Source organism: Saccopteryx leptura, chromosome 2 (genome assembly GCF_036850995.1).
Source record: "Saccopteryx leptura isolate mSacLep1 chromosome 2, mSacLep1_pri_phased_curated, whole genome shotgun sequence".
NCBI classification, from domain to species: domain Eukaryota; kingdom Metazoa; phylum Chordata; class Mammalia; order Chiroptera; family Emballonuridae; genus Saccopteryx; species Saccopteryx leptura.
In genome coordinates, this window is record NC_089504.1 from 115863492 (window position 1) to 115888535 (window position 25044).

The window sequence follows — 25044 nt, forward strand, 5'->3', positions numbered from 1 at the left end:
ATAGAACGACTCTATGCCAGGTAGTGTGTACTTTCTTATTTAATCCTTCCAACTACTCAGTGAGGTAGATACTATTACTAATTTTCCCTAGCTTACACATGAGGAAAATGCTTAGGAGAGTCAGGTAACATGCCTAATGTGACAAGCTACAGCGAGGAAACCAGGGAGGCCGCACTTGAACCAGCTTTGTTTAACTTGAGGGACTATGCTCCCCTCTGATGCTTTCCTATTCCTCTGAGTAGAGTTTTGAACATAGATGTTCTGATCCTAAGAAACCGGAGTTCATTACAAAGAAAGAAAAATAGAAGTATAGAAAGCAGGAGAGTAAAGGAGGGAGGGAGGGACCCACCCATACATTCTCCTCCTGAAGACGCCAGACCTACCCTGGGACAGCACGGTTTCTGCTTAATTCCTAAACATCTCCAGGAAGGATGTTTGCTTCTTTGGTAATGTGTTCCAGGTTTCACTGTCCATGTGCCAAAGGCAGCCAGATAGCTTCCTATGCTCTCTGGCCTGGGAGAGGAGACACACACACGGTTGATTCTTGTGCTGTAAACCCTGAATTAGCAGATACTGAGCCATTACTCCTCGGAGAAATTCAGGGTAGGTTCCTACAAGCCTCTTACCACATTTCACCAGCCAATGAATCTATAACTTTTTTTAAAAAAAACATGTGTTTCTGTTTAGAGATAGCCATTTATTAGATTGTTGACTCATTACTACAGAACTCATGACCAGCAGCACTCTGACTCATGCCCGGACAGAGCTTATCACACACGTATATTCCCCACGAGGCCCGTCACAGCCTTCTGGCCCTTAGGACACTAGACAGACAGCGCTGCGGCTCTACACTGGGGACTGTTTAAAATAATAAAATCACCAGCAAAAAGCAAAAAACGTGAAAACTGTGAGGATACCTGTTTATGTTAGGAGAGCTAAAGAAGGTCACCTTGCTCCTCTCAGCTGGGACCGTGTGTTAGGCAACTCAAATTTTTCACAACTCTGTGCACGTCCACCGATGATGCCCAAAGTGCTGCCAAAGGTCCTACGCAACTTGGGTTTGACGAAACTATTCCCTTCGTAGAGGACTATGTGCTTTTGTAAATGACTTTATTAATTTTGTAGTTACAAATACATTTTAGAAAGTAGGAAAATTTGCAAACAGAGTCCATGATTAATGAGTATTAACTATATAGAGCATAAAGTTTGGCAAGTCTTAGATATAGATTAGAAAGTCTAGTATATCTTAGATTTTAATATATCAGGAATCCTGTTTTCTTGTGAAAAAAAGAAAACAAACCCAGTAAGACAGCTATGGAGCATATCACAATAACTCAGTAATTCTAATCTTGTATACTGAACAGGACATCACCAACACCTTAGTCCTGCAGGGACCTCAGTACACCCAGCCATTCCCCTGCTTTGAGATTTTTGTCTCGATCATTAGAGGTTCTCAGCACCACAGATCACAGAAAAGCTTGCCAAGTCTTCTTACTTTAATCAAACAGTCCCTCAAATCTCATCACTTTGTCTAGTTTTCCGGAGGCTGAATCTTGCTTAGCAGTGTGCTTTAGTGCCTGGAAGAGACGCTGCAACACACCTGCTGTTTACTGGGTGGGTTTCCACCCAGTTGCTGCTTATGTGGTCCTCGTCTTGGCCCTCCCTCTGTAATGTGCTCTCACGTCAGTATTTCTGCTGTGCTCCCCAGCTTGCGATTCCTGGAATTAGTGGTCCTTAAGTATGTCATTGAGCTTTACAAAAAAATGGGATTTCTCCATTTCTCTAGGATGGGATCTCACAGGTTAAATAAAATGGTAAGATTTTGTTTCTGTAAATCTGCCTGGAATCATATTATGATAATTCTGTGATACTATGTATTGCTACTAACATTATCACTCAGCTCCAGAGACGTCTTTAACAAAAGACTATTGCTCAAATGTTTCAATTAGTTTAAGTAAGCTTTCAGAACATTTCAGGGAAATATGGGGAAGATAATACAAACATTGTTTGAGGGTTAAAGGTTAGAAAATCATTGATCTGAATGGCTCTACAGACATGGCATTTTGTTTAAAAAGGTTTTGTAAATTTATTATTTCAAAATTATGATAATGACTTTTACATTGCTGTAACTTTTAAGCAGAGCAGTTCAGTTTCATCTAAATGGGAAAACTACCCTGAAAAATTGCCCTGAGGATTCACTTTAATCTTTGTCCATTCTTTCAACTCAGCTCTGTTGATGTTTCTTAAGGCCTCTAGAAAGAAATGTTTCTGTACCTTCATCTTTTCTTTGTGGAACATTTTCTCTTCTTGTGAGAATTAGCCAGGACCCAACTGAAGTGATGCAAATGATAGTGTGTCCTGTGCCAGAAGAGATCTGCCAACCCCAGGCAAGTTGTTTCTGCTGAAATCCTTTTTCATGCATTTCTTCCATTCCAATCAGTGTCATGCTGAGAACAGCTGGTGCCACACTTCATCAATGGCAAGGTCACAGCCTTGCTGGGTTTGGTACTTTGACAACAGAAATAGGGGAAGGGGAGGAAAGAGCAGTACTGACGGGAGACCTCAGGCTCAATGCCCCCCACTGGATTTTAAAGGCATATGTTCAAGGTTTTGAGGATCACATTGTCATTTGTCTTGGGAAAACTTAATTGCTTATACAAATAGAAAAATTCATGCTCACTGATACTCTTCAACATTATTTGTGCCAAGGTCCAGCGTTCTCTCTACCCTTACCCCCAAAAAGGCTCTGTGGTCAGCTTCTCTCAACTTCTGACCATTTTTTCCTGCTTCCCTTCTGGAATGCCCCTTCTAGTCTCAGCCTACTAAGGTTACTCCTTCACATCTTTCATGAAGTGCCTGAAACCACTCCCCTCTAAGAAGCCCTCTAGAGCACCAAGAAGCCACAATCGCATCCTTCCTGGTCCAAATAGAGAAGTCAAGACTTCCTCATCTATTGCTTCACTAAAACTCACACTACTTAAATTATTTAATGAGTACCTTAAATTATATATTTATTAGCTTAGTATTTGGTGTGTCTTCACATCAGTGATAGGTAACATCATAAGCATTATTTTAATCTTACCACTTCTGTGTATCTTATAATATAGTCCCGCATGAATAATGGATAAAATTCACCTTTATTTGACAGACCAAATGGAAACTTTAAATTGCCCTGGAGTGAAAGCCACTACTTCATAAATAATTTAATGAAACAGCTTTGACAAGACAAAAAAGGGGTTGGGAAGCCACATCCATCAAATTCCTGTGAATGAATTTTGACCCTAGATGCTCCCTTCTAGCTGTTGGCTATACACTTACATAAATTCTGTGCGAAGATTCTTAACCCCCTTTTAATGCCTTTTGATTGACCCCACTACACTCATCTCCAACTTGACCCATTCACAATGTCAAGTACACTCATACAGTGTGTGACACTGCTCTAGCACACCCCTAATTTCCACCTCTGTCTGCTTTGCTTTGTGCTAGAATCAGTCTTAGTGGTAACAGTAGTGTCTGGAAGACAGTTTCTTGCTCTAAGGGATGAATACCTACATTTTTCTTGGTGAGATCACCAGGTTACTTGGAAAAGGATTTGGAAAGTGTGTGTAAAACAGTCTGGCGTGGGTGTACACTTTAGTGTTGTTACTTGGACAGTCATTTCCTTGAGTAGAAAATCATGACACATTCTATGTTATGGGGGAGATTCTGCATGACAAGAGTGTCTCTAAGTTACTACATTTAGGCATACTAACAGCATGCGTTGTTTCTTGAAATCAAGATATACCATTATATTGTGCAAAGGTCCTCCTCCATATCATTCCATTGGCCAGAGACAGCATCCATACAATTTGAATTTGATGAAACTATTGCTTTTATAAATGTTCTTGGTCAATGGTCACCACCCATTGCAAATGTGGGATACATCAGTGATATACAGCATTTGAAAAAAATGCTTTCCTTTTCTATAAGACAATGGAAAAGGAGAGGAAACAGTAGAGACAGAAATGGGAACAGTTATCAGAAAAAAAAATACAAGTAGAAGAATGGCTGAGGAAGCTGAAAATGCAGAAAGCAGGATGGAGAAATACAAATAATCCTCCGTCTGCTGGTGGACACTAAATACTGCCAGGTGCTGGTTCAGACTAACTTTCTATTGGGCTTGCAAATAAGAACACTATTGTCCCAGCCCATGAAATGTAATTAACAAATAAGGGCAAGTCACATGGGAAGGATCAGACAGACGTAAAGAATCCCATGTCTTTTTCTGATTGTGAATGTGTAAAACTTTAGAAAAGTAGATTAAAAGCAAGTTTTTGAAATAAGAAAAATTTAAAGTGTATCAGTTTCATGTATTTGTGGTTCTACAAAAAGATTTTCAAAAGACATCCATACTTGCAAAAAAAAAAAAAAAAAAAAAAAGACATCCATACTGGCAATGTATATTCCAGAGCTTTCGTATTTTCACTTGACAAATAAGATAGAAAATTTTATTTGTATGCTTAATTAAGTCTTGTACCCGATATGATTCATACTTTGGGAAAAGACAAATGTCATGAAGATGCAGTGCACACTCTGACAGCGTGTGCATGTGTGATACAGAGGAAGTTTCAGCCCACTAATATTCTCGGACAGGATAGGACAACAGAAAAACAGAGACTTTTTTTCATAAAAAGACCTGAACAATAAATGTATATGTAAGGGGCTGATCACTAGCCTGTAGGGTAAATTTTTGAAATGTTTAATAAACAGCTATCAGGATTTGATTTGTGGCTTCGGTTGCAAGTTCTCTTTCTGGACGTCTTTTGCTTGATAGAATCCCAGCACAGCTCAAATTCCTGGACAGCTTAACAATCCTCTTCTGCCAGCGTGTCGATCGAGAAGAGTTTAGTGCTTGGATGTCAGAGTGAGTGTTGATGATACTCGGAAGATCTGGGGAAGCATGTTACTAAGTTGATAAAACATTTCTTCAGAAATACTCTGTAAGAAGTTAAAAAAAAGTTTGTATTTGTTAAATCATGGTTGATTTAAAAAATTTTTAAAAATATTTTAAATTATGGAACTAGTTCTAGATGTGGAGTTCAATACATAAAAATTATGTTTCATGACTGATTTAATTGCACAGCTATGGGCAGGGAGCACTTTCCTGCCACCGTCCTCTCAGAACCTATGTTGTGTCTATCAAACAATAGGTCTGATTCCAGAAAAACCCCTGGATAATACTAGTGTAATCAGTAACAAAAATACCACTAATTTCTAAGATCTACACAGAAACCATTCTCTGCTAATGCCCTTATTTATGACCTTTTCAAAAACTATAGAACATAAATGTGAAAAAAAAAAGGAAAGATGAGTCAAGTTTGGTTTTGGGGTTAAATAAAGATTCCTCTGCCTTACTGGGCGGTGGCGCAGTGGATAGAGCGTTGGACTGGGATGTGGAGGACCCAGGTTCGAAACCCTGAGGTTGTCAGCTTGAGCGTGGGCTCATCCAGCTTGAGCAAGGGGTCAACGGCTTGAGTGTGGGATCATAGACATGACCCATGGTCGCTGGCTTGAGCCCAAAGGTGGCTGGTTTGAAGCTCAAGGTCGCTGGCTTGAGCCCAAGGTCGCTGGCTTGAGCAAGGGGTCACTGGCTCTGTTATAGCCCCTTGGTAAAGGCACATATGAGAAAGCAATCAATGAACAACTAGGGTGCTGCAACGAAGAACTGATGCTTCTCATCTCTCTTCCTATCTGGTCCCTCTCTGTCGGGTGGTAGGTGCTAATACCACCGACAGTAAATTAAGGGCCTTTGTGGCATCCAGACACTTCTCTTAAAAAAACAGGAAGCTGCTAGCATTTCGTTCTATTATATTGAGTTTGGAGCAATGTACTCACCGTATGAGAAAAATACTGTAACAGAGATTAAATTGGGATAAGAGACATATTGAGATAACACACCTGTGGTACCAAAAATTGCACTGTCCTAGAAATTCCTCCATCCCATGAAGCCATTTCCATCATGAAACCTAAAACACAACAACAGACTTTGCTGAATTATGAGTTCTGGTCTTCAAACCTATCAGTCCTTTAACTGAAATAAACTGAATTTTCATTGTGAGGCTTTTTATGTCTTGACATTTTAGGGAGCCACTTACTCTAAGAGAGGCTAAGCCTAAAGGACAAGGAAGCTGAAACCCTGAACTCTCCATGCCAGAGATGCTTAACAATACCTTGTCAACTTAGCACTCTTACTTATGATTTCTTAAGTCCTATTCAGTCTCCACACCACAAAACAGGTTACCGAAGGCTAGTCAAACATGTTGCTCTATATTTTTTTAAAGAAAATAAGACAATAAAGAAAAATATGAATAACACCCTGTACTTCAAGAGGGATGAATATTTATTTTGTGACTAGGAAAAAATAAAAAAGCCCGTTATTTTTTAAAAGCCTGCTGCTTATTACACCACTTAATTGAGGCAACAGATAATGGGTAACTTTCACATTCTTTCTCCCGAGTTGCTCTACTTTCAGGATTTGGAAGGAAGAAATACAGGTTGTTAAACATAAGGTTATGCTCACCTTTGACACACTTAAACACAAGTTCTGCTCTCCTTAGGCACCATGGTATAGTCATTTCCTAAAAGCAGAAACAGACACATCTTGTTTCTTATAGAACTTTGTAAACAAACACTCCCTCTCACATATATGTAGTCATATCCTAACTTATCTATAACGTTGATCACCCAGTTTGTGAACAGATTCAGGTAACTGTTAGTTCATTTCAGCTGTATTTTTTTGTTTTTTTTAGGCACATGGCTTCTTCCATATGTTATACTTTACTTGTAAAATGCTAATTTAACTAGCCTAGTAAATATAATTTAAAAATGAATTTATCCTTAAAACTTTCTAGAGAATTGTAAACATAAGTGATACAGAAATTTTACCTACTACTCTTAATGTTAGCATGAATATTGGATTAAAATGCATTAAAATGTTTTCATTATGTTACCACAGAAGTAGCTGAAATAAACATCCCATCCCAGCTGCCTAACCAAATGCATTCATTTTTCTGTTTCTGTCCAATTTTTGGCCAAGTAAGCACACAAGTACCAATGTCTGACTCTAACCAACACATTTATAATTTGCCATAGTTATTATCAGTGATTATGCTGTTTTAAATTCTATTTTTTCTCAATATCATCAGAATTATTTTCCCATGTTTTATGTCTTCATAAAAATAACAATAAAAGGTTTATAACAGGGGTCCCCAAACTACGGCCCACATGTGGCCCCTGAGACCATTTATCCAGCCCCCGCCGCACTTCCGGAAGTGGCACCTCTTTCATTGGTGGTCAGTGAGAAGTCAGTGACAGAACAGTGCATCTTGTGCTCCTGGAGTACTGTATGTCACAGCGCCGCAAAGCACGGCATCGCTCATGTACAGTACTACTTCCGGTGACGCAGGACGCACGCGTCATGGCTCCGGAAGCACGTCATATCACTTGTTACGGCTAGCAGTGACAAATATGGAACCAGACATTGACCATCTCATTAGCCAAAAGCAGGCCCACAGTTCCCATTGAAATACTAGTCAGTTTGTTGATTTAAATTTACTTGTTCTTTATTTTAAATATTGTATTTGTTCCCGTTTTGTTTTTTTACTTTAAAATAAGATATGTGCAGTGTGCATAGGGATTTGTTCATAGTTTTTTTTATAGTCTGGCCCTCCAACGGTCTGAGGGACAGTGAACTGGCCCCCTGTGTAAAAAGTTTGGGGACCCTTGGTTTATAATTTATTATAGTGATTCGCTATCTTTCTGGGTCTTAGAATAATTTTATACTCTTAAAAATCATGAAAACTCCAATGAGCTTTTGTTTATGTAGATTATATTTCTTGATATTTATTGTATTAGAAATGAAAACTGATAAAACTCTTGCTGACCCCAAGAAGGGGTCAGGATTCTGGGGGAATCTTCAGAACACAATTTAAAAACTGTTGTTTTATTAAATTAATATATCATAATTTATTTAAATAGTACCCTATAGCTAGATTTCCACTTTTGGTAATAGCACTGTAGTGAATGTATTTATGTACATGTATATCTATTTATTTATCTATCTTACTTTAAAATAATTTATTGGGATACTTATTTCTATAGATTAATGAAATAAAATATAGGTTCTTTCCTAACAGGTTATATCAACTTATATCAGCTGTTAGCAATATATGCACCATCCCACCATCCAATTTCACCATATGTTCACAGCATCTAGACATTTATACTACTTAAAATATTATTCAACATTATTACTAATTTAATAGATCCAAAATGGTATTACCCTGATAGTTTAAAAGAGACTTTTTTGAAAGTTTTAGACTTACAAAAAAATTAAGAAAATAGTATGAGAATTTCCATATACTCCCACATTCAGTTTCCCCCATTGTATACATTAGCATATTACTAAAATTGGGGCCATCAAGACACTTATCAAGAATTAAGAGAACATGCTCTGGCTAGTTGGCTCAGTGGTAGTGTTGGCCTGGCGTGTGGATGTCCTGGTTCGATTCCCAGTCAGGGCACACAGAAGAAGCAACCATCTGCTTCTCCACCCCTCCCCTTCTCTCTCTTGCTCTTTCTCTCTCTTTCTCTCTTCCCCTCCTGTGGCCATGACTCGATTGGTTCCAGCGCATCAACCCCAGATGGAGTTTGCTAGGTGGATACTGGTGGGGGTGCATGTGGGAGTCTATCTCTCCTCTTCTCACTTGGAAAATAATAATAATAATAATAATAATAATAATAATAAAAAGAATTAAGAGAATAGATTGTATTAAACAACAGAAGGGAAAATACTTCTAATTCACTTTCGGTTTTCAATGATACATACATACATACGTCTAAAGCAATAGCATACTACAACTGAATCTCTGCTACATTGTAAAAGAATAGTTGTGGAATTTCAGATATTCTGGCCATGATATTAAGGTGAAATAAGCAAAACACACACACACACACACACACACACACACACACACACACACACACTACAAGGCCCCATTTTAACAACTGACATGAAAAAAAACTGAAGAACCTGTAACTTCATTTAGGAAATGTTTCCCAACAAATAAGGGTTGTCCCCTATCATTTAAGGGCCAGATGAATTAGAAGCCACAGAAAAAAGCAGATGTAGAATTTGATCTTCTAAATCTCCCAAGTATCTTTACTGACCACAATCATAATATTGTCTAATTGTCATGTTCTAACTAAAGGGTTTCTATTTGCTATCAATGAAAAATAAAACCCCAAATATATTTTTTTCTTTGTACTGAGTGCATTCTGTTTTCTCTGTAAATGCAGTACAACAAAGAAATTATTCTATAACCTCTCCCAAAAAGCACTATCAATACATTATTATTAACTAAAACTCATAATTTATGTAGATTTCCTTAGTTTTTACCTAATGACTTTTTCTGTTCCAGACCACATCCAGGATACTATACTGGACTGGGTCATTATGTCACCTGAGGCTTCTCCTGCCTGTGAGTGAGATTGTCCTTGTTTTTTTTTTTGTTTTGTTTTGTTTTTTTTAAGAATTGGGTATCTTTTTTTTTTTTTTATTTCTTTCTTTCTTTATTCATTTTAGAGAGGAGGAGAGAGAGAGAGAGACAGAGAGAGAGACAGGGGGGAGGAGCTAGAAGCATCAACTCCCATATGTGCCTTGACCAGGCAAGCCCAGGGTTTCAAACCGGCAACCTAAGCATTTCCAGGTCGAGGCTTTATCCACTGCGCCACCACAGGTCAGGCAATGTCCTTGTTTTTTGATGACCTTGACAGTTTTGAGGAATACTGGTCAGGTATTTTGTAGGATGCCTTCTCTTAGACTTTGCCTGATGTTTTTCTGATGATTAGACTTGAACTATAGATTTTAGTAGGAAGACCAAGGGGGTAAAGTGTGATTTTCATTACATCATACCAAGGATACATACCGTCAACATGCTTTATGACTATTGATATTGAGAGGGTAGTGCTTTTCATGTTTCTCCACTGTAAATTTATTTTCCCACCTGCCAAACTTTTTCCTGTACTCTTTGGAAAGAAGTTATCCACTGTGAGCAGCATACACTTAAGAGGTGAAGACTTTTTTGCTCCCCTCCTTAAGAATGAAGTATCTACATATATTATCTGGAATTCTTCTGCATGGGCGATGTTATTTATTTATTTAATTATCTGTTTAATTTGTACAATTAAACTTATGGATCATTATTTTTGATGCTGGGTTATAATTCAGTAATTATTATCAAACTGTTTCTCAATTTTATTCTAATTGAGCTTTCTGGTTTCCTTTTTTCAGGAAACTTGCTGACCCCTCTTGGGAGCTGATGTGTCACTGAATTATCCTAGTTCTTCATGAAACTCTGAGGTCTTTGGACCTCGTGCCTACTTACTGCTGCGGCTTCCTATTTAGTTTCCTGGACTCCAAAATTTTCCCTCCATACCACTGATTTGCCTAATTTAAGTACATTTATGATCATATTATTCCTGTTTAATAGCTTATAATTGCTTCTTACTGTCTCATGAATAATATCTTAGACTTTCTTTTAGTATTCAAGGCTCTTTACAGTAGGACCAAAACTGCCACAGCTTCTAGACTTTTAAATTAAAAAATGGTTTTACTCAAGTATATCTGTCCACCTTGGCCTGAACTGATCTGCAATGCCTCCTCCCACTTTGCCTTAAGCCATTTCTTCTGCCTAGAATGCCCTTCCTGTTATTTCCATCCGTTGAAATCTGATCTTCATTCTCCAATGTCCAGCTCACCTTCCTTCTTCTTCATCAAGTACTTCCCCAGCTACAAAAGGTGCTGCTGCTCTCTGAACGCCAGAAGTACTTGTTTCTCTTTTATCTCAATGATCACATTTTACTCTGTCTTTTTTGGAGGATGAGTGTGGAGGAGACGGGATTTATGTTTTCTTAAGTTGTGTGTTCTCTAAGGGCACAAACCACATTTTAGCCATCTTAGTATCTTTATAATACTTCTAAAAAACTGAACATACAGATGCTAAAAAATTTAGGTTAAGTGAATCACTATTTTATTATGAAAATTTAAAAAGAAAGTGACTTCCTCTGTAAAAACTGACTTTGATAGGAAACTACTTTTTGTGTCCAATACTCTTTAAGATTGATAAATATAAGGGGTCTAGTTGCTAAGAGAGCTAAAAAGTAAAGAATCCTCTTCTCCAAAGTTCTGGAAGCTTATAAAATGACTAGTAGAATATTCTGGTGATTAAGTTATGTTTACAATACCTCCCAGCTTCAATGTTCCGAAGGAGGAACAGTGCCTATGGGAGAACACATGCACAGAGGAACAAGTGTTTGTCTTCTGGCTTGTTTCTTCCAGTTTAAGAACAAGGTGACTAAGAAATATCTACATACAGCTAAGAGGAAATGCTGATAGCTCCTAAAACTACAGTAACAATTTCTTATGTTTTCATGGAATTTTATGATGTACATAATTTGTATTTTACAAGAAACCTTTAAAAATTAAACAAAAGACACAGAAAAATACAATGAGTTACCTAAGGTCACAGAGCATCTGAGACATGCATTTTCATTTTCTTTACTGTATGTTCTGATGAACAAAGGTTTTAAATTTTAATTAGGAATAATTTATTAAGCTTTTCTTTTATGGCTTATGTTTTTTGTGTCTTAACAAATCTTCGCTTAACCTGATATCATCAAGGTTTTATGTTTTCCTCTGGAAATTTTATAGTATTAGCTTTTTTAGTATAGGTCTATGGTCCATTTTAAGTTAATTTTTATGTTTAAAGTGAGGTAAAAGTCAAGTTTATGTTTTTCTGTATGAATATCCAATTCTTCCAACACTAGTGGTTGAAAGCACTACCCTTTCTCCCACTGAACTGCCTTGACATCTTTGCTGGAAATCAAATGATCATCAATGCATGGATTTACTTCTGGATTCTCTATTCTATCCCTTGATCCATAGTCTACTCTTCTGCCAATGTCATACTGTATTGGTTACTGTAGCTTTATAGTAAGTTTTGAAGTCAATGGTGTAAGTTCTCCAACTAGTGTGCCGATAGATTGTCTCGTTTTCTTTGTTAAAAAACAGCAATTAATTTCTATAGCTCTTTAATTTACGTTAGGATATAGACTGTTCTAGACATTATCATCACACATATACTAAAATGTGGTAACTGAGTGTCTAGCAACTCTGTTTGTTAGAGGAAGAAAACAACACCTAAAAATGCTTTGGGATCCTTGCAGGAAACCTAAAACAAACATTCCTACTATATCCTGTGTAGTGTTGTCTGAGTTTATAGAATAAACTTCTTGACCTGAATGGATGTTTAAATACGATAAATGCTAAGATCGTAGCACAATATACTTTTGTGAATTAAAATGGACATTTTGGAAATAAACTTAATGTTCTGCAGCTGGCTGTCCCAATTTAAAACATGTAACTTCTGTAACCTTGTGGGAGAGGGAATGCTGGTATTATCAGATGTCTGGAAGAAAATCTGAACTTGGTGACTTTTGAAAACACTGTTTTTGAGGTTGTTTCCCACCTACATATGACCATTTTTATAAACTGGTTAACCAGGAGTCCAGCTGCAGGACTGTTTGGATGTTTCCTTGTGACTGAAATTCATCACAAACTTTCTTTGTTACTCCCCAAAGACTCTTTTATAGATAGACTAGTTAGTGATGATAACCTAACAATGGCTAAAAACTCCTGATGGAACTAAGTCTTTATAAAGCTCCAGCAGGGTGTGGAGGAAGCATATTAATGTCAGTCCTCCCACATACTATATTAGGTATGACTGAGGCTACAGAAGCGAATGGAATGAGATGTATGAAGCCAGAATTCTCTTAATCAAAATGATAATGTGCCTGGTGAAAGGACAAATAACCTACATGTGGAAAACCATTACAATGACCCTATCTTACATAGCATTGATTTTGGTGTTTATATAGGGTATTGTGTTTGAAAATGAGGCCTCTTATAATCAGTCTAAGTGGAGATTCAGTCACTGTAAAAAGCAAAACATAAAATCATTTACACTGAACTTTACCACACAGCATTAACACACATCTTTTATTTTGGTAACTTTAAATAATCAATGATCAAACTTCCTTCCTGATTCACAATTGCCCCTTACCAGTGGGCTATTTTATTGTTTTTTCAAAATGCCACCTGAAGACCGGCAGGCACCAAGCTGCTGACATGGGCCCTTCATCGGCAGGTGGCCCTGGCTCTCCCGGGAGGACCTGTCTGCATCCATCTGTTTGGAGACCACTCTTGCCAGTTTTTATGTAAGTGAGGTGGGAAAGCAAACCAGTCACGGAAAGAGGTTTTTTTTTAATGTAAAATAAAGTGTAATACTTAATAAAATAAATGCATGATTATGCCAGGTTTTAATTGCAGAAGTCAATATTAATATTATCCAAAGAGCATCCGTGACAAAATGTTAAAACGAACCTGGCTTCTTCCCGTCATCTAGCATCTCCTTCCTTTGCATACCGATACAGATCAGAGAACACAAACCAATTTTAATGTTAGCCTAAGCCAAACATAAATGTGGAGGCAAACCTAGTGCTACATTTAAGACAAAAATGGAGAAAAGGAGGAGGAGGGAGAGAAGATGAGGAGTAGGAGCATATGCCTAAAGATCATTTTAATTTTCCAGTTCACTTTCTATAGACTAATGGCTATAATTCTCTGAACATAAATGGTTATGAATTATTCACTGTTTGTATTATACGCCACTCAATTCTATTAATCAGATGGAAGATACAAAGGTCCATTGGTTAAAAAAAAGTGCCTTTAAAATGTAAAATGATTACTAGTAGTATATAATATGGAAGGTGAACATATTTATAAGATTGTAGTATTTTCCTACCTGCTTACCTCTGACATATCATGCACCAGCAAGAGAGGAATGCTTATTGTTGTGATGTCGTGGGTACAGCAAACTTTGAGTATGTTTCGGAGTCCCATAATGGCAGGATCACGAGCAGTGATGTTTCCAGATTTCACATTGTCATCCACACAAAGATGGAAAGCAACATGGATTTCTGAGAGATTAGAATGCTGGGTAATGTAAAATTCTCCTGTGAACAACAAATATAATCACAATTTTCAAATGGATGAATTACCATCATCAGTGAACAGCATAAATAATTGCAATGGGCAGTCAATGTATTAAGTTAGTAGAGGTGCATCAGGAACCTATGTTGGGTTCAGGAAGCAAATATGATTACTGATTCTAAATTCTTGGAAAGAAGGTGACAAAAAAAGAAGGAATAGCCAATTTTGCATTCAGTTCATAAATTGGTATGAAATGACCACCAAGTAGTAAGTAAATCAAATGAGTACTGATCTTCTCTGTGTCGACATAAATGCTTAATATGTCCTACTTAATTCAAATTTAACATGTAAAAACAGGTTACTTGGTTACCAGTCATCCACATACCCTATTATCTGCTCTTCTCCATCTCAATTTATAGGTCCAATTTCTGTCCAGGAACTAGCTTAGGACAGAAACACAGAAGTTGCCCTTCATTACTTTTCTTTTGTCAATGCCTCTTCCCCAATCCTCAATCCAACTCACCACCAACTAGTCTCAGTAACACCTCCAAAAAAAACCTCAAAATGAGCACGCCATTTGTATTGCTGTTACCCTCGTTTGTGCAACCATCCTCTCTCACCTAGGTTTTTGTAATAGCCTCTTAATGAATCTCTCTGCTCCCATGCCTGTCCACCTACAAATGACTTCCACACTGCAGGAAAAACGATTTACAGTATATATAAACCAGATAACATCACTCCCCTACTTAAAATCATCCAACAGGCTCACACTACCTTCAGAAAAAGGCCCATACTCTTTACTGTGTGGTCTGCAAGGCCTACATGATGTGGACACTGCTTATCTGTCCAACATCCTCTTGTCTCAACCTCTCTGGCCCTGCCCAGCACACTGGCTTCTGTTCAGCTCCACAAACATGCAGAGCTTGTTCTCAATTCAGGGCTGCTTCGTGAAAGGTTTCCCAAGATTCTTGTACAGCTGACTTTTCATTCATCATGTCTCAGGTGAAAGGTCACCCCAAAGAGAGGTCTTCTTTGACAGTCCCAGCTGCTGGAGGACTCCTCACCCTTTATTTATTCTCTTTCACATTGTTCTATTTTACTCTCAGCACTGAAATTCTTTTATTGTTTCTGAGATTATTTTAAAGAAACCATTGCTTAAAATCCGTAACTATAGGAATTTTGTCTATCTTGTTTAATGTTCTACCTATGGCATGTATAACAAAACCTGGTATATAGCAGGCAGTCAGTAAATACTTGTTAAATGAACAAATGTTTGAGACTGAATGTTGGAGCAGGATTCATTGAACCTTAAAATCCAGATGTTCTACAATCAATCCATTTTCTATGCAGCCACATTAGCTACAAAATATAAAATCTCATCAGCTTTTGTATTCTGCAGTTTATGTCAATATAAATAAACAAAATATAAAACATATAAAGTGTTTTTAAAAATACACTTATTTCCTGGAAATTCTGATATGTCCCTCAAGGAAAGCTTTGCTCTTATAAGAAATACTCTTCTCTCTTGGACATCAGAGAAATGGTGGTATGAAAGATACCCCTAGTCTCTGTCCTTAAAATTTCAACAAATTGAGCAACTGTAACACAGCAAAGGAATCCCTGCTGGGCTTGCAGTTGCGCCTGAAAGATCCATGCACTGAAGGTACTGAAGGTGGGACAGGCTGAAAAGGGGAGGTGGAAGATAAAACACTTTTGCAGTGGAATCTGGAAAGGAGAGAAGCTGGGGGACCGGGTTTTTCTTTTTCCATGCTGGACGGAGGGAGGTAGGCTTTTTCAGCTTGGGTTTTGTTTTGAGCCAGGAGAGGTGGAGAGACTAAGGGACAGAGGGAAAGGAACTGAACTAAGACGGGCACAACCAAGTGCAGGGTCACATTCCCTGTGGTCTGCTGGTGTTGCCTGGCTTGTGATTGGCAGGCACTCGGCTAGCGCATAGCCTGCAACACTCGCTCCATGGCACGTGCTTGGCCCACAAAGTTCAGCCCACCTGGTACATGGTGTGTACTTACTCGGTGTGCACTTGGCCCACTAAGTTAGGGTCACCTGGTGCTTAAATGCACTCAATTGGCACACGCTTATCCCACGGAGTTCAACCTGCTCGGTGCTCAAGTGCACTCTGCTAGCACCCAACTCATGCTCTACCTGCAGCCCACGCTCTGTGCAGTGTCAGAGAAGACCAAAATGCAGCCCCCCAACCTCCCAGATCCCACCTCCCTCCCCTTGCAATATGAAAGTTGGCAGAGGCGGCCCCCCAGTGTTGACTGTCTGTGGCCACTCTCTCACAAGAGGCTGAGGTGCTCTGCGTCTGATCCCCTGGTCTGTTGAGACGTGGGGAGGAGTGCCTGGAGACCTGAAACCGACATTGTTAGAGCTGTATAACTGCAAAGCCGGGAAGGCGCAAAGCCATAAAGCTGAAACTGTAAAGGCCTCACAACACGTCCCACTCACCAATGTGACTGCAGCCCTGCCTACATTGTTATAATAGCAACATCTCAGGAGAGTTCTGCCCAAGAATTTCACAGAACCAAAACTTGTAGTACAGTGACACCTACTAGAAAAACAAAAAAGTAACTACTCAAAACTGAAAAAACAATTTTTCTCATCTTTTCTTTTTTACTTATTCTTTATATTTGAATTTCATTAGCCTTAATCTTTGTATTATTTATTATCATTTTTCATGTTTTGATACTTTTTCTTATTTTTTCTTTATTTTTCATTTTTTAGTTATCTCTTGTTAAGAGTTCTTAACAATGCTACACTCAAATGCTATCAAGGAAGAAGAAATCAAATATCATGAATAAACAAGACAGAGATGTACTTCAGCTAGATCATGAAAAATCTCCAGGAAAAAAATCTCAATTACATGGAAACCTTGGAGTTAAATGACAGAATTCAAAACTGAAGTTATAAAAATACTCAATGAGATGTGAGAAAACCATGATAGGCAATTTAATAAGTTCATAAAACAAATTAATGAACAAATAAGAGTACTTCACCAAAGAGATTGAAACTTTATAAAAGAACCAGAAATGAAGAACTAAATACATGAACTGAAAAATGAGGTAACAAGTTTAGCTAATAGAACAGGCCAGATAGAGGAATCAGTGACATCGAAGACAGGCAACTAGAGATGCTACAGAGAGAAGAGAAGGACTCACGAATTAAAAAAAAACTGAGAGAGCTGTACAAGAATTGTCTGACACATCAGAAAGAGCAATACAAGAATAATGGGTTCATCAGAAAAGAAAAGAGGGAAAAGGAAGTGGAGAACCTATTCAAACAAATAATTGATGAAAACTTCCCAAGCCTGTGCAAAGAGAGCCCTGAATCCAAGAAGCACACAGAACACTGACTTACCTCAACCCAAACAAACTTACTCGAAAGCACACTGTAATGAAATTGTCACAAATCAATGACAAAGAAAGAATCCTCAAGGCAGCTAGGGAAAAGAAGAATATAACATAAAGGTAGGCCCATAAGGTTATCATCAGATTTCTCAGCAGAAACTCTATAAGTCAGAAGATAGAAGACCCAATCATTTAAAGTACTGAAAGAGAGGAACTACCAACCAAAAATACTGTATCTATCAAAGCTATCCTTCAAATGTGAAGGAGAAATAAAAACTTTCACAGACATAGAGAAGCTAAGGGAACTTATCACCAGAACACCTCTACTACAGGAAATACTAAAGGGGTTATCCAACCAGATACAAAGAACAAAACAGAACAAAACTACAAGTAAAAGCTCCAAAAAGATCACAATAAGAACAAGGATAATCTGTGACAACAATAACATAAAAAGAGAGAGGATCAAGATCAGCAGTAGCAAAGGAGGATGGAGTCAAAAGCATTCATAAGATAATAAACTCTTGTAAATATGATAATTTTTCTTTTAATAACCTAATGGTAACAATCCACAAAAATGCCACTACTTAAGCATGTTATCTTTTTATTTATTTGTTTATTTATTTATTTTGTGACAGAGACAGAAAATGAGACAGAGAGAGGGACGACAAGGACAGGACAGAAGGGAGACAGATGAGAAGCATCAATTCTTTGTTGCAGCACCTTAATTGTTCATTAATTGCTTTCTCATATGTGCCTTGACTGAGGGGCTATAGCAGAGGAAGTGACCGCTTGCTCAAGTCAGCGACCTTTGGGTTCAAGCCAGCGACCATGGGATCATGTCTATGATCCCATGCTCAAACTGGCGACTCTGCATTCAAGTTGGTGAGCCCACGCTCAAGATGGATAAGCCCACACTCAAGCTGGTGACCTTGGGGTTTCAAACCTGGGTCCTCTGAGTCCCTGTCTGACACTCTGTCCACTGAACCACCACCTGGTTAGGCTGAAACACATACCTTAAAAAAATAAGAAACAGGGCAAAGAAGTATGGAATACTACCAAAAAAAAAAAAACAACAGCTGACAGAAAAACAAAAAAGAGCCAAGTAAGACACAGAGCCATCAGAAAGCAATATATAAAATGGCTATAGTAAATCCTCAACTGTCAATAATTATCCTAAATGTAAATGGATTGAACTCACCAATAAAGAGACACAGAGTAGCAGACTGGATCTAAAAGCAAAACCCAACTGTATGCTGCCTTTGACAGACACATTTAAGCTGCAAGGACAGAAGTAGACTCAAAGTGAAAGGTTGGAAAACAATTCTCCAAGCAAAAAATACCCAGAGAAAAGCAGGTGTAGCCATATTCATATCTGACAATGCTGACTACAAGACAACAAGGGTAACCAGAGACAAAGATGGTCATTTCATAATGATAAAGGGGGCACTGTATCAAGAAGACATAACACTTCTTAATATATATGCACCAAACCAGAGAGCAGCAAAATATGACAGCTCCTAACTGATCTAAAAATAGAAACAGACAAAAACACAATCATACTTGGAGAACTCAACACACCGCTGATGGTTCTACATTGATCATCCAAACAGAAAATAAATAAAGAAATATTGGCCTTAAATGACACACTAGACCAAATGGACATTTTAGACATTTACAGGACATTTCATCCCGTAACTTCAGAGTATCCATTTTTCTCCAGTGTACATGGAACATTCTTAAGAACAGACCATATGTTTGGCCACAGAACTAACATCAACAAATTCAGGAAGACTGAAACATCATACCAAGCATATTCTCTACTATAAGGCTTTGAAATTAGAATTCAACAGCAAAAAAGAAATAAAGTAGCCTATAAAAATGTGAAAATTAAACAACATACTTCTAAAAAATGACTGGGTCAAAGAAGAAATAAAAGTAGAGATCAAAAGATATTTACAGAGAAATGAAATGACAACACAACATATCAAAACTCTGGGATGCAGCAAAAGCAATAAGAAGAAAGTTTATATCATTACAGGTTTATATCAAGAAACAAGACAGAGCCCAAGTGAACAATTAAACATCACATCTTAAGGAATAAGAAAAGAAGAACAAAGGCAACCCAAAATCAGCAGAAGGAAACAGTAAAAATTAGAGCAGATATAAATGAAATAGAAAACAGAAAAACTATAGAGAAAATTAATACAACAGAGCTGGTTCTTTAAATCAATAAAATTGACAAACCCCTGGCCAAGATTCACTAAGGAAAAAAAAGAAAGGCCTCAGATAAACAAAATCTGAAATGAATAAGGAGAAATTAAAACAGATATCATAGCTATATAAAGGATCACTGTAGAATACTATGAAAAACAATATGCCACCAAATTCAACAATCTAGAAGAAATGGATAAATTCCTAGAACTAAACAATTTTCCCACACTGAGTCATGAAGAAGTGAAAAGACTAAATAGAGACATAAGCAGGGAGGAAATAGAAACAACTATCAAAATCCTCCCCAATAACAAAAGCCCAGGACCAGATGGCTACACTAGTGAATTCTATCAAACATTCAAAGAAGATTTGGTTCATCCTTCTCCAAATCTTCCAAAAAACTGAAGAAGAAACAATAGTTTTGAATACATTTTAGGAGGACAACATAACCCTCATACCAAAACCTGGCAAGGAAAATATGAAAAAAGAAAACTACAGACCAGTATCTCTAATGAATACAGATGTAAAAATCCTAAACAAAATACTAGCAAATCGAATACAACAACACATTAAAAAAATAAGACATCATGATCAAATGAGATTGATCCCAGGAGCACAAGGATGGTTCAACATATATAAATCAATTAACGTTATATACCATATCAACAAAACAAAGAACAAAATCATGTGATCCTATCAAAAGATGCAGAGAAGGCATTCAATAAGATACAATATCCCTTAATGTTTAAAACACTCAAGAAAATGAGTATACAAGAAAAATATCTCAACATAATAAAGGTTGTAAATGACAAACCATCAGCTAATATCATACTAAATGGTAAAACACTGAAAGCTTTTCCTCTAAAATCAGGAACAAGACAAGGCTGCCTGATCTCTCCATTCCTACTCAACACAGTGCTGGAAGTTTTAGCCAGAGCAATCAGAACAGAGAAAGAAATAAAAGGCATCCATATCAGAATAGAAGAAGTAAAGGTTTTACTTTTTGCAAATGACATGATCCTATATATAGAAAACCCTAAACACTCCACTGAAAAACTATTAGAAACAATAAACCAATACAGTAAGGTCACAGGATACAAATTCAACATACAGAAGTCTATTCCTTTCATATACACCAGGGATAGTCAAGCTTTTGATACCTACCGCCCACTTTTGTATCTCTGTTAGTAGTAAAATTTTCTAACCGCCCACCGGTTCCACAGTAATGGTGATTTATAAAGTAGGGAAGTAACTTTACTTTATAAAATTTATAAAGTAGAGTTAGAGCAAGTAAAAGCATATAATAATTATTTACCAAGTACTTAATGTCAGATTTTTGCTAAGTTTGGCAGAATAAATCTTTATAGAACAACTTACTATAGTTAAATCTATCTTTTTATTTATATATACTTTGGTTGCTTCGCTACCGTACACCATGAAAGCTGGAATGCCCCATAGTGGGTTGTAGGGACCAGGTTGACTACCACTGATATACACCAACAATGAAACTTCGAAAAATGAACTAAAATAAAAATCCCTTTTACAGTTGCAACAAAAAAAATAAAATACCTAGGAACAAACAATAAAGAATGTAAAGGATGTATATACTGAAAACTACAAAGCATTATTAAAGGAAATTCAAAAAGACACATTAAAATAAAAAACATTACATGTTCATGGATAAGAAGGATGAACATAGTTAAAATGGCCATTATTACCCAAAGCAATATGCAAATATAGTGCAATTCTCATCAAAATTCCAATGTCATTTTTTAAAAAAGAAATGGAAAAACAAATTACCAGGTTTGTATGGAACCATAAACACCCCTGAATAGCCAAACCAATCCTGAGAAAAAAGAACCAATCAGGAGATATTACAATACCTGACTTCAAATTATGCTACAGAGCCATGATGATCAAAACAGCATGGTATTAGCAGAAAAACAAGACACACAGACCAATGGAACAGAACCGAGAGCACAGAAATAAAACTACATATATATGGGCAAATCATCTTCGACAAAGGAGCCAAAAACACACAATGGAGAAAAGAAAGCCTCTTCAATAAATGGTGCTGGCAAAAATTGGAAAGCCACATGCAAAAGAATGACACTTGACTACAGTTTGTCCTCCTGCAAAAAAATGAATTCAAAATGGATCAAGACATAAATGTAAGATCTGAAACAATAAATTATAGAATAAAACACAGGTACTAAACTCATGACCTTAGCCATAGAAACAATTTATTAATTTGACCCAAAAGGCAAGGGAAATAAAGGCAAAAATAAATGAATGTGACTATATCAAACTAAAAAACTTCTGCACAGCAAGAGAACCTGATAACAAAACAAACAGACAGCCAATTAAATAGGAGATGATATTTGCAAACAACAGTTCTGATAAGGGGTTAATATCCAAAATCCATAAAGAACTCACAAAGCTCAGCAACAAACAAGCAAACAATTCAATTAAAAAATGGGGAGAGGCCTGACCTGGTGGTGGCGCAGTGGATAGAGCGTCAGACTGGGATGCGGAAGGACCCAGGTTCGAGACCCCAAGGTCGCCAGCTTGAGTGCGGGCTCATCTGGTTTGAGCAAGGCTCACCAGCTTGGACCCAAGGTCGCTGGCTCCAGCAAGGGGTTGCTTAGCCTGCTGAAGGCCCACGGTCAAGGCACATGTGAGAAAGCAATCAATAAACAACTAAGGTGTTGCAACGCGCAATGAAAAACTAATGATTGATGCTTCTCATCTCTCTCTCTGTTACTGTCTGTCTGTCCCTGTCTATCCCTCTCTCTGACTCACTCTCTATCTCTGTAAAAAATAAATAAATAAAAATTAAAAAAAAAAATGGGGAGAGGACTTGAACAGACACTTCTCCCAAGAAGAAATACAAATGGCCAACAGATGCATGAAAAAATGCTCATCTTCACTAGCTATTTGAAAAATGCCAATCAAAACTACAAGACACCACCTCACACCTGTTAGATTGGCTATTATCAAGACAGGTAATAACAAATGTTGGAGAGGCTGTGGAGAAAAAGGAACCCTCATTCACTGTTGGTGGGAACGTGAATTAGTACAACCATTATAGAAGAAAGTATGGTGGTTCCTCAAAAAATTAAGAATAGAACGACCATATGACCCAGCAATCTCTCTCCTGGGTTATCTACCCCCAAAACTCAAAAACATCAGTACGTAAAGACACATGCACCCCCATGTTCATCGCAGCATTGTTCACAGTGGCCAAGACATGGAAACAACCAAAGTGCCCCTCGATAGAGGATTGGATAAAGAAGATGTGGTACATATATACAATAGAATATCACTCAGCCATAAGAAATAATGACACAGTATCATTTATGACAACATGGATGGACCTTGAGAACATTATACCGAGTGAAATAAGTAAATCAGAAAAAGCTGAGAACTGTATGATTTCACACATAGGTGGGATACAACTCTTGAGACTCATGGACATAGATAAGAGTGCAGTGGTTACTAGGGGGAGGGGGATAGGGAGCAGGTTGGGGAAAGGGTGTAAAGAGGGACAAATATAAGGTGACTTTGGATGATAGATATACAACATAACCACCTTGGCCTGAAAGTCATTATCTTAGGATTTTACTTACATTTACTGATAAACATATAATTAAAAGTACTTAATATAGTTTATTTAGCACAATGTGTAAACATTTCTAGTTATCAATGTACATAATCTATACTCATTGATGCCACTGACAGGCTCTAGGAAAAGTTCTTCTTTTCAAACTTAAAAGAATTGAATAAGCAGAACAAGAAATTTAAAAAAGGACAGTGACATAAATATCAAAATGAAATAGTCAAATAAAAAGTAAAAAAAATTGTCTGATGAAAAATAGTTTGGTTACAATTTCCTGAAAGGCAATAAAAGACACAGCTTCGCAGAAACATGGTGGACTCTCTCTGAGAGAATATCCTCCTGCACCCAATGAAGTGCAGTACCTCCTAAACTCCTAATGACTGGTTAGGTAATGGAAGACGTACCATTAAATATGGGCTGTGGTCCAGTAGTGAGGCAGAGGACTAATCCCCAAACTGGCACTGCTTCATTTGACTTTAGATGACTTGTCTCTTGGCCTCGTTTTACCCATTAGTACAATGGGGGTCATGGAGCTGGCAGTAATATAACATAGTAGAAAAAGAGTTAGATTGGGCATTAAAAAGATCTGGTCTCTAGCACTTACTAGCTGAGTGATCGTGGGTGAATCACTTCAAGTTATAGATCCTCTGTACTTCATGTATGAAATGGGAAACAGTTCTTGACTGCTTTCCTTACAAAGTAGTTGTGAGAATTAGATGATACAAACTGTGAATACCTAGATAGTGATAAAATAAACCACTAGTTAAAAATTATATAAATAAAATTGTTTTCCTTTGTCACTTAAACAATTAAAAACATTTGTGATTCGGATCTTTTTTCTCTCATTTACTTCTAGCTGTGTAGGCATCATTAACTAAATGGAAATTCAGATGATATCCGCATATCTAACCTGGATAGTTTAATAGTCCTTTTCTAATGCAGACTTATGACATTTTCCTGATGTGGTGGTGACAGTGAGATACTAACCTGTAATCTTTTTCCAAAATTGAGTAAGGAAGGAAATAAATATAGCAATAAAAATTAAAAAAAAAAAAAAAAAAAAAAAGACATCAGTACTTCCAGAATAGATAATAAGATTGGCACATTTTAAGAAAGCCACAAAATATGGATGATTTAAATTATGGATCTATGAAGAGAAATACAATGAATCCTTCCTCAATGAAGGTATTTTTAGATGGAGAGGAGGACAGCTTCCTGTTCCACAGAGTGAAGGAAACAGCATGTGGTGATGCAATCCGGCCGCTAACATCATCTACTAAGGTAGGATATCTGAAGGTGGAAGGGAATTCGGAAGCTGATGACCACAAGCTAACTGACTGGGGCTGACAAGATAATACCAGACATAGTTATGCTATTTGCTTAGATTAAATGGAATGTGACCTACATGTAGAAAATCTACGGAAGGAAATATGAAGAAATAACAATTTACCATTTAGTTTAAAAGACTTTACACTCTGTTATGACCTGTCATATAAACACCATCAAGGATCACCAGTGTGAATTCATTCTGGGGGAGGATCAAGAGACTGAATTTCCAATTTATATACTGTATATACAAGAACAATAAGGAAATCAAGTAATGGAAAGTAAAAAAATTGATGGGGAAGTGGAAATAAAGATTATAAATCAGATGACCCATGTTCTTTCTACAAATTTAATTGCTTACATCTCTACATACCATTGTTTGTTTTATATTTCAGAGTAAAATTATTTCTTGGTTCATTTAAGAAACTAAGAAA

At 37.2% G+C, this 25044-nt stretch overlaps 1 protein-coding gene across 1 annotated transcript in view; it reads right to left on the reverse strand.

Annotated features, from left to right (window-relative positions):
* Positions 1-2123: 2123 nt before the first annotated feature.
* The window catches only part of FERRY3 (FERRY endosomal RAB5 effector complex subunit 3), a 50208-nt gene continuing 27287 nt past the window's right edge, over positions 2124-25044 (reverse strand). Inside the window, exons 11-14 of the mRNA XM_066368612.1 lie at positions 13910-14112; positions 6560-6617; positions 5938-6005; positions 2124-4977 (exon numbers count right to left, since the gene is read on the reverse strand). Coding sequence (XP_066224709.1) covers positions 4885-4977; positions 5938-6005; positions 6560-6617; positions 13910-14112 — 422 coding nt within the window. The 3' untranslated portion in view covers positions 2124-4884. The remainder of the gene's footprint in view (positions 4978-5937; positions 6006-6559; positions 6618-13909; positions 14113-25044) is intronic.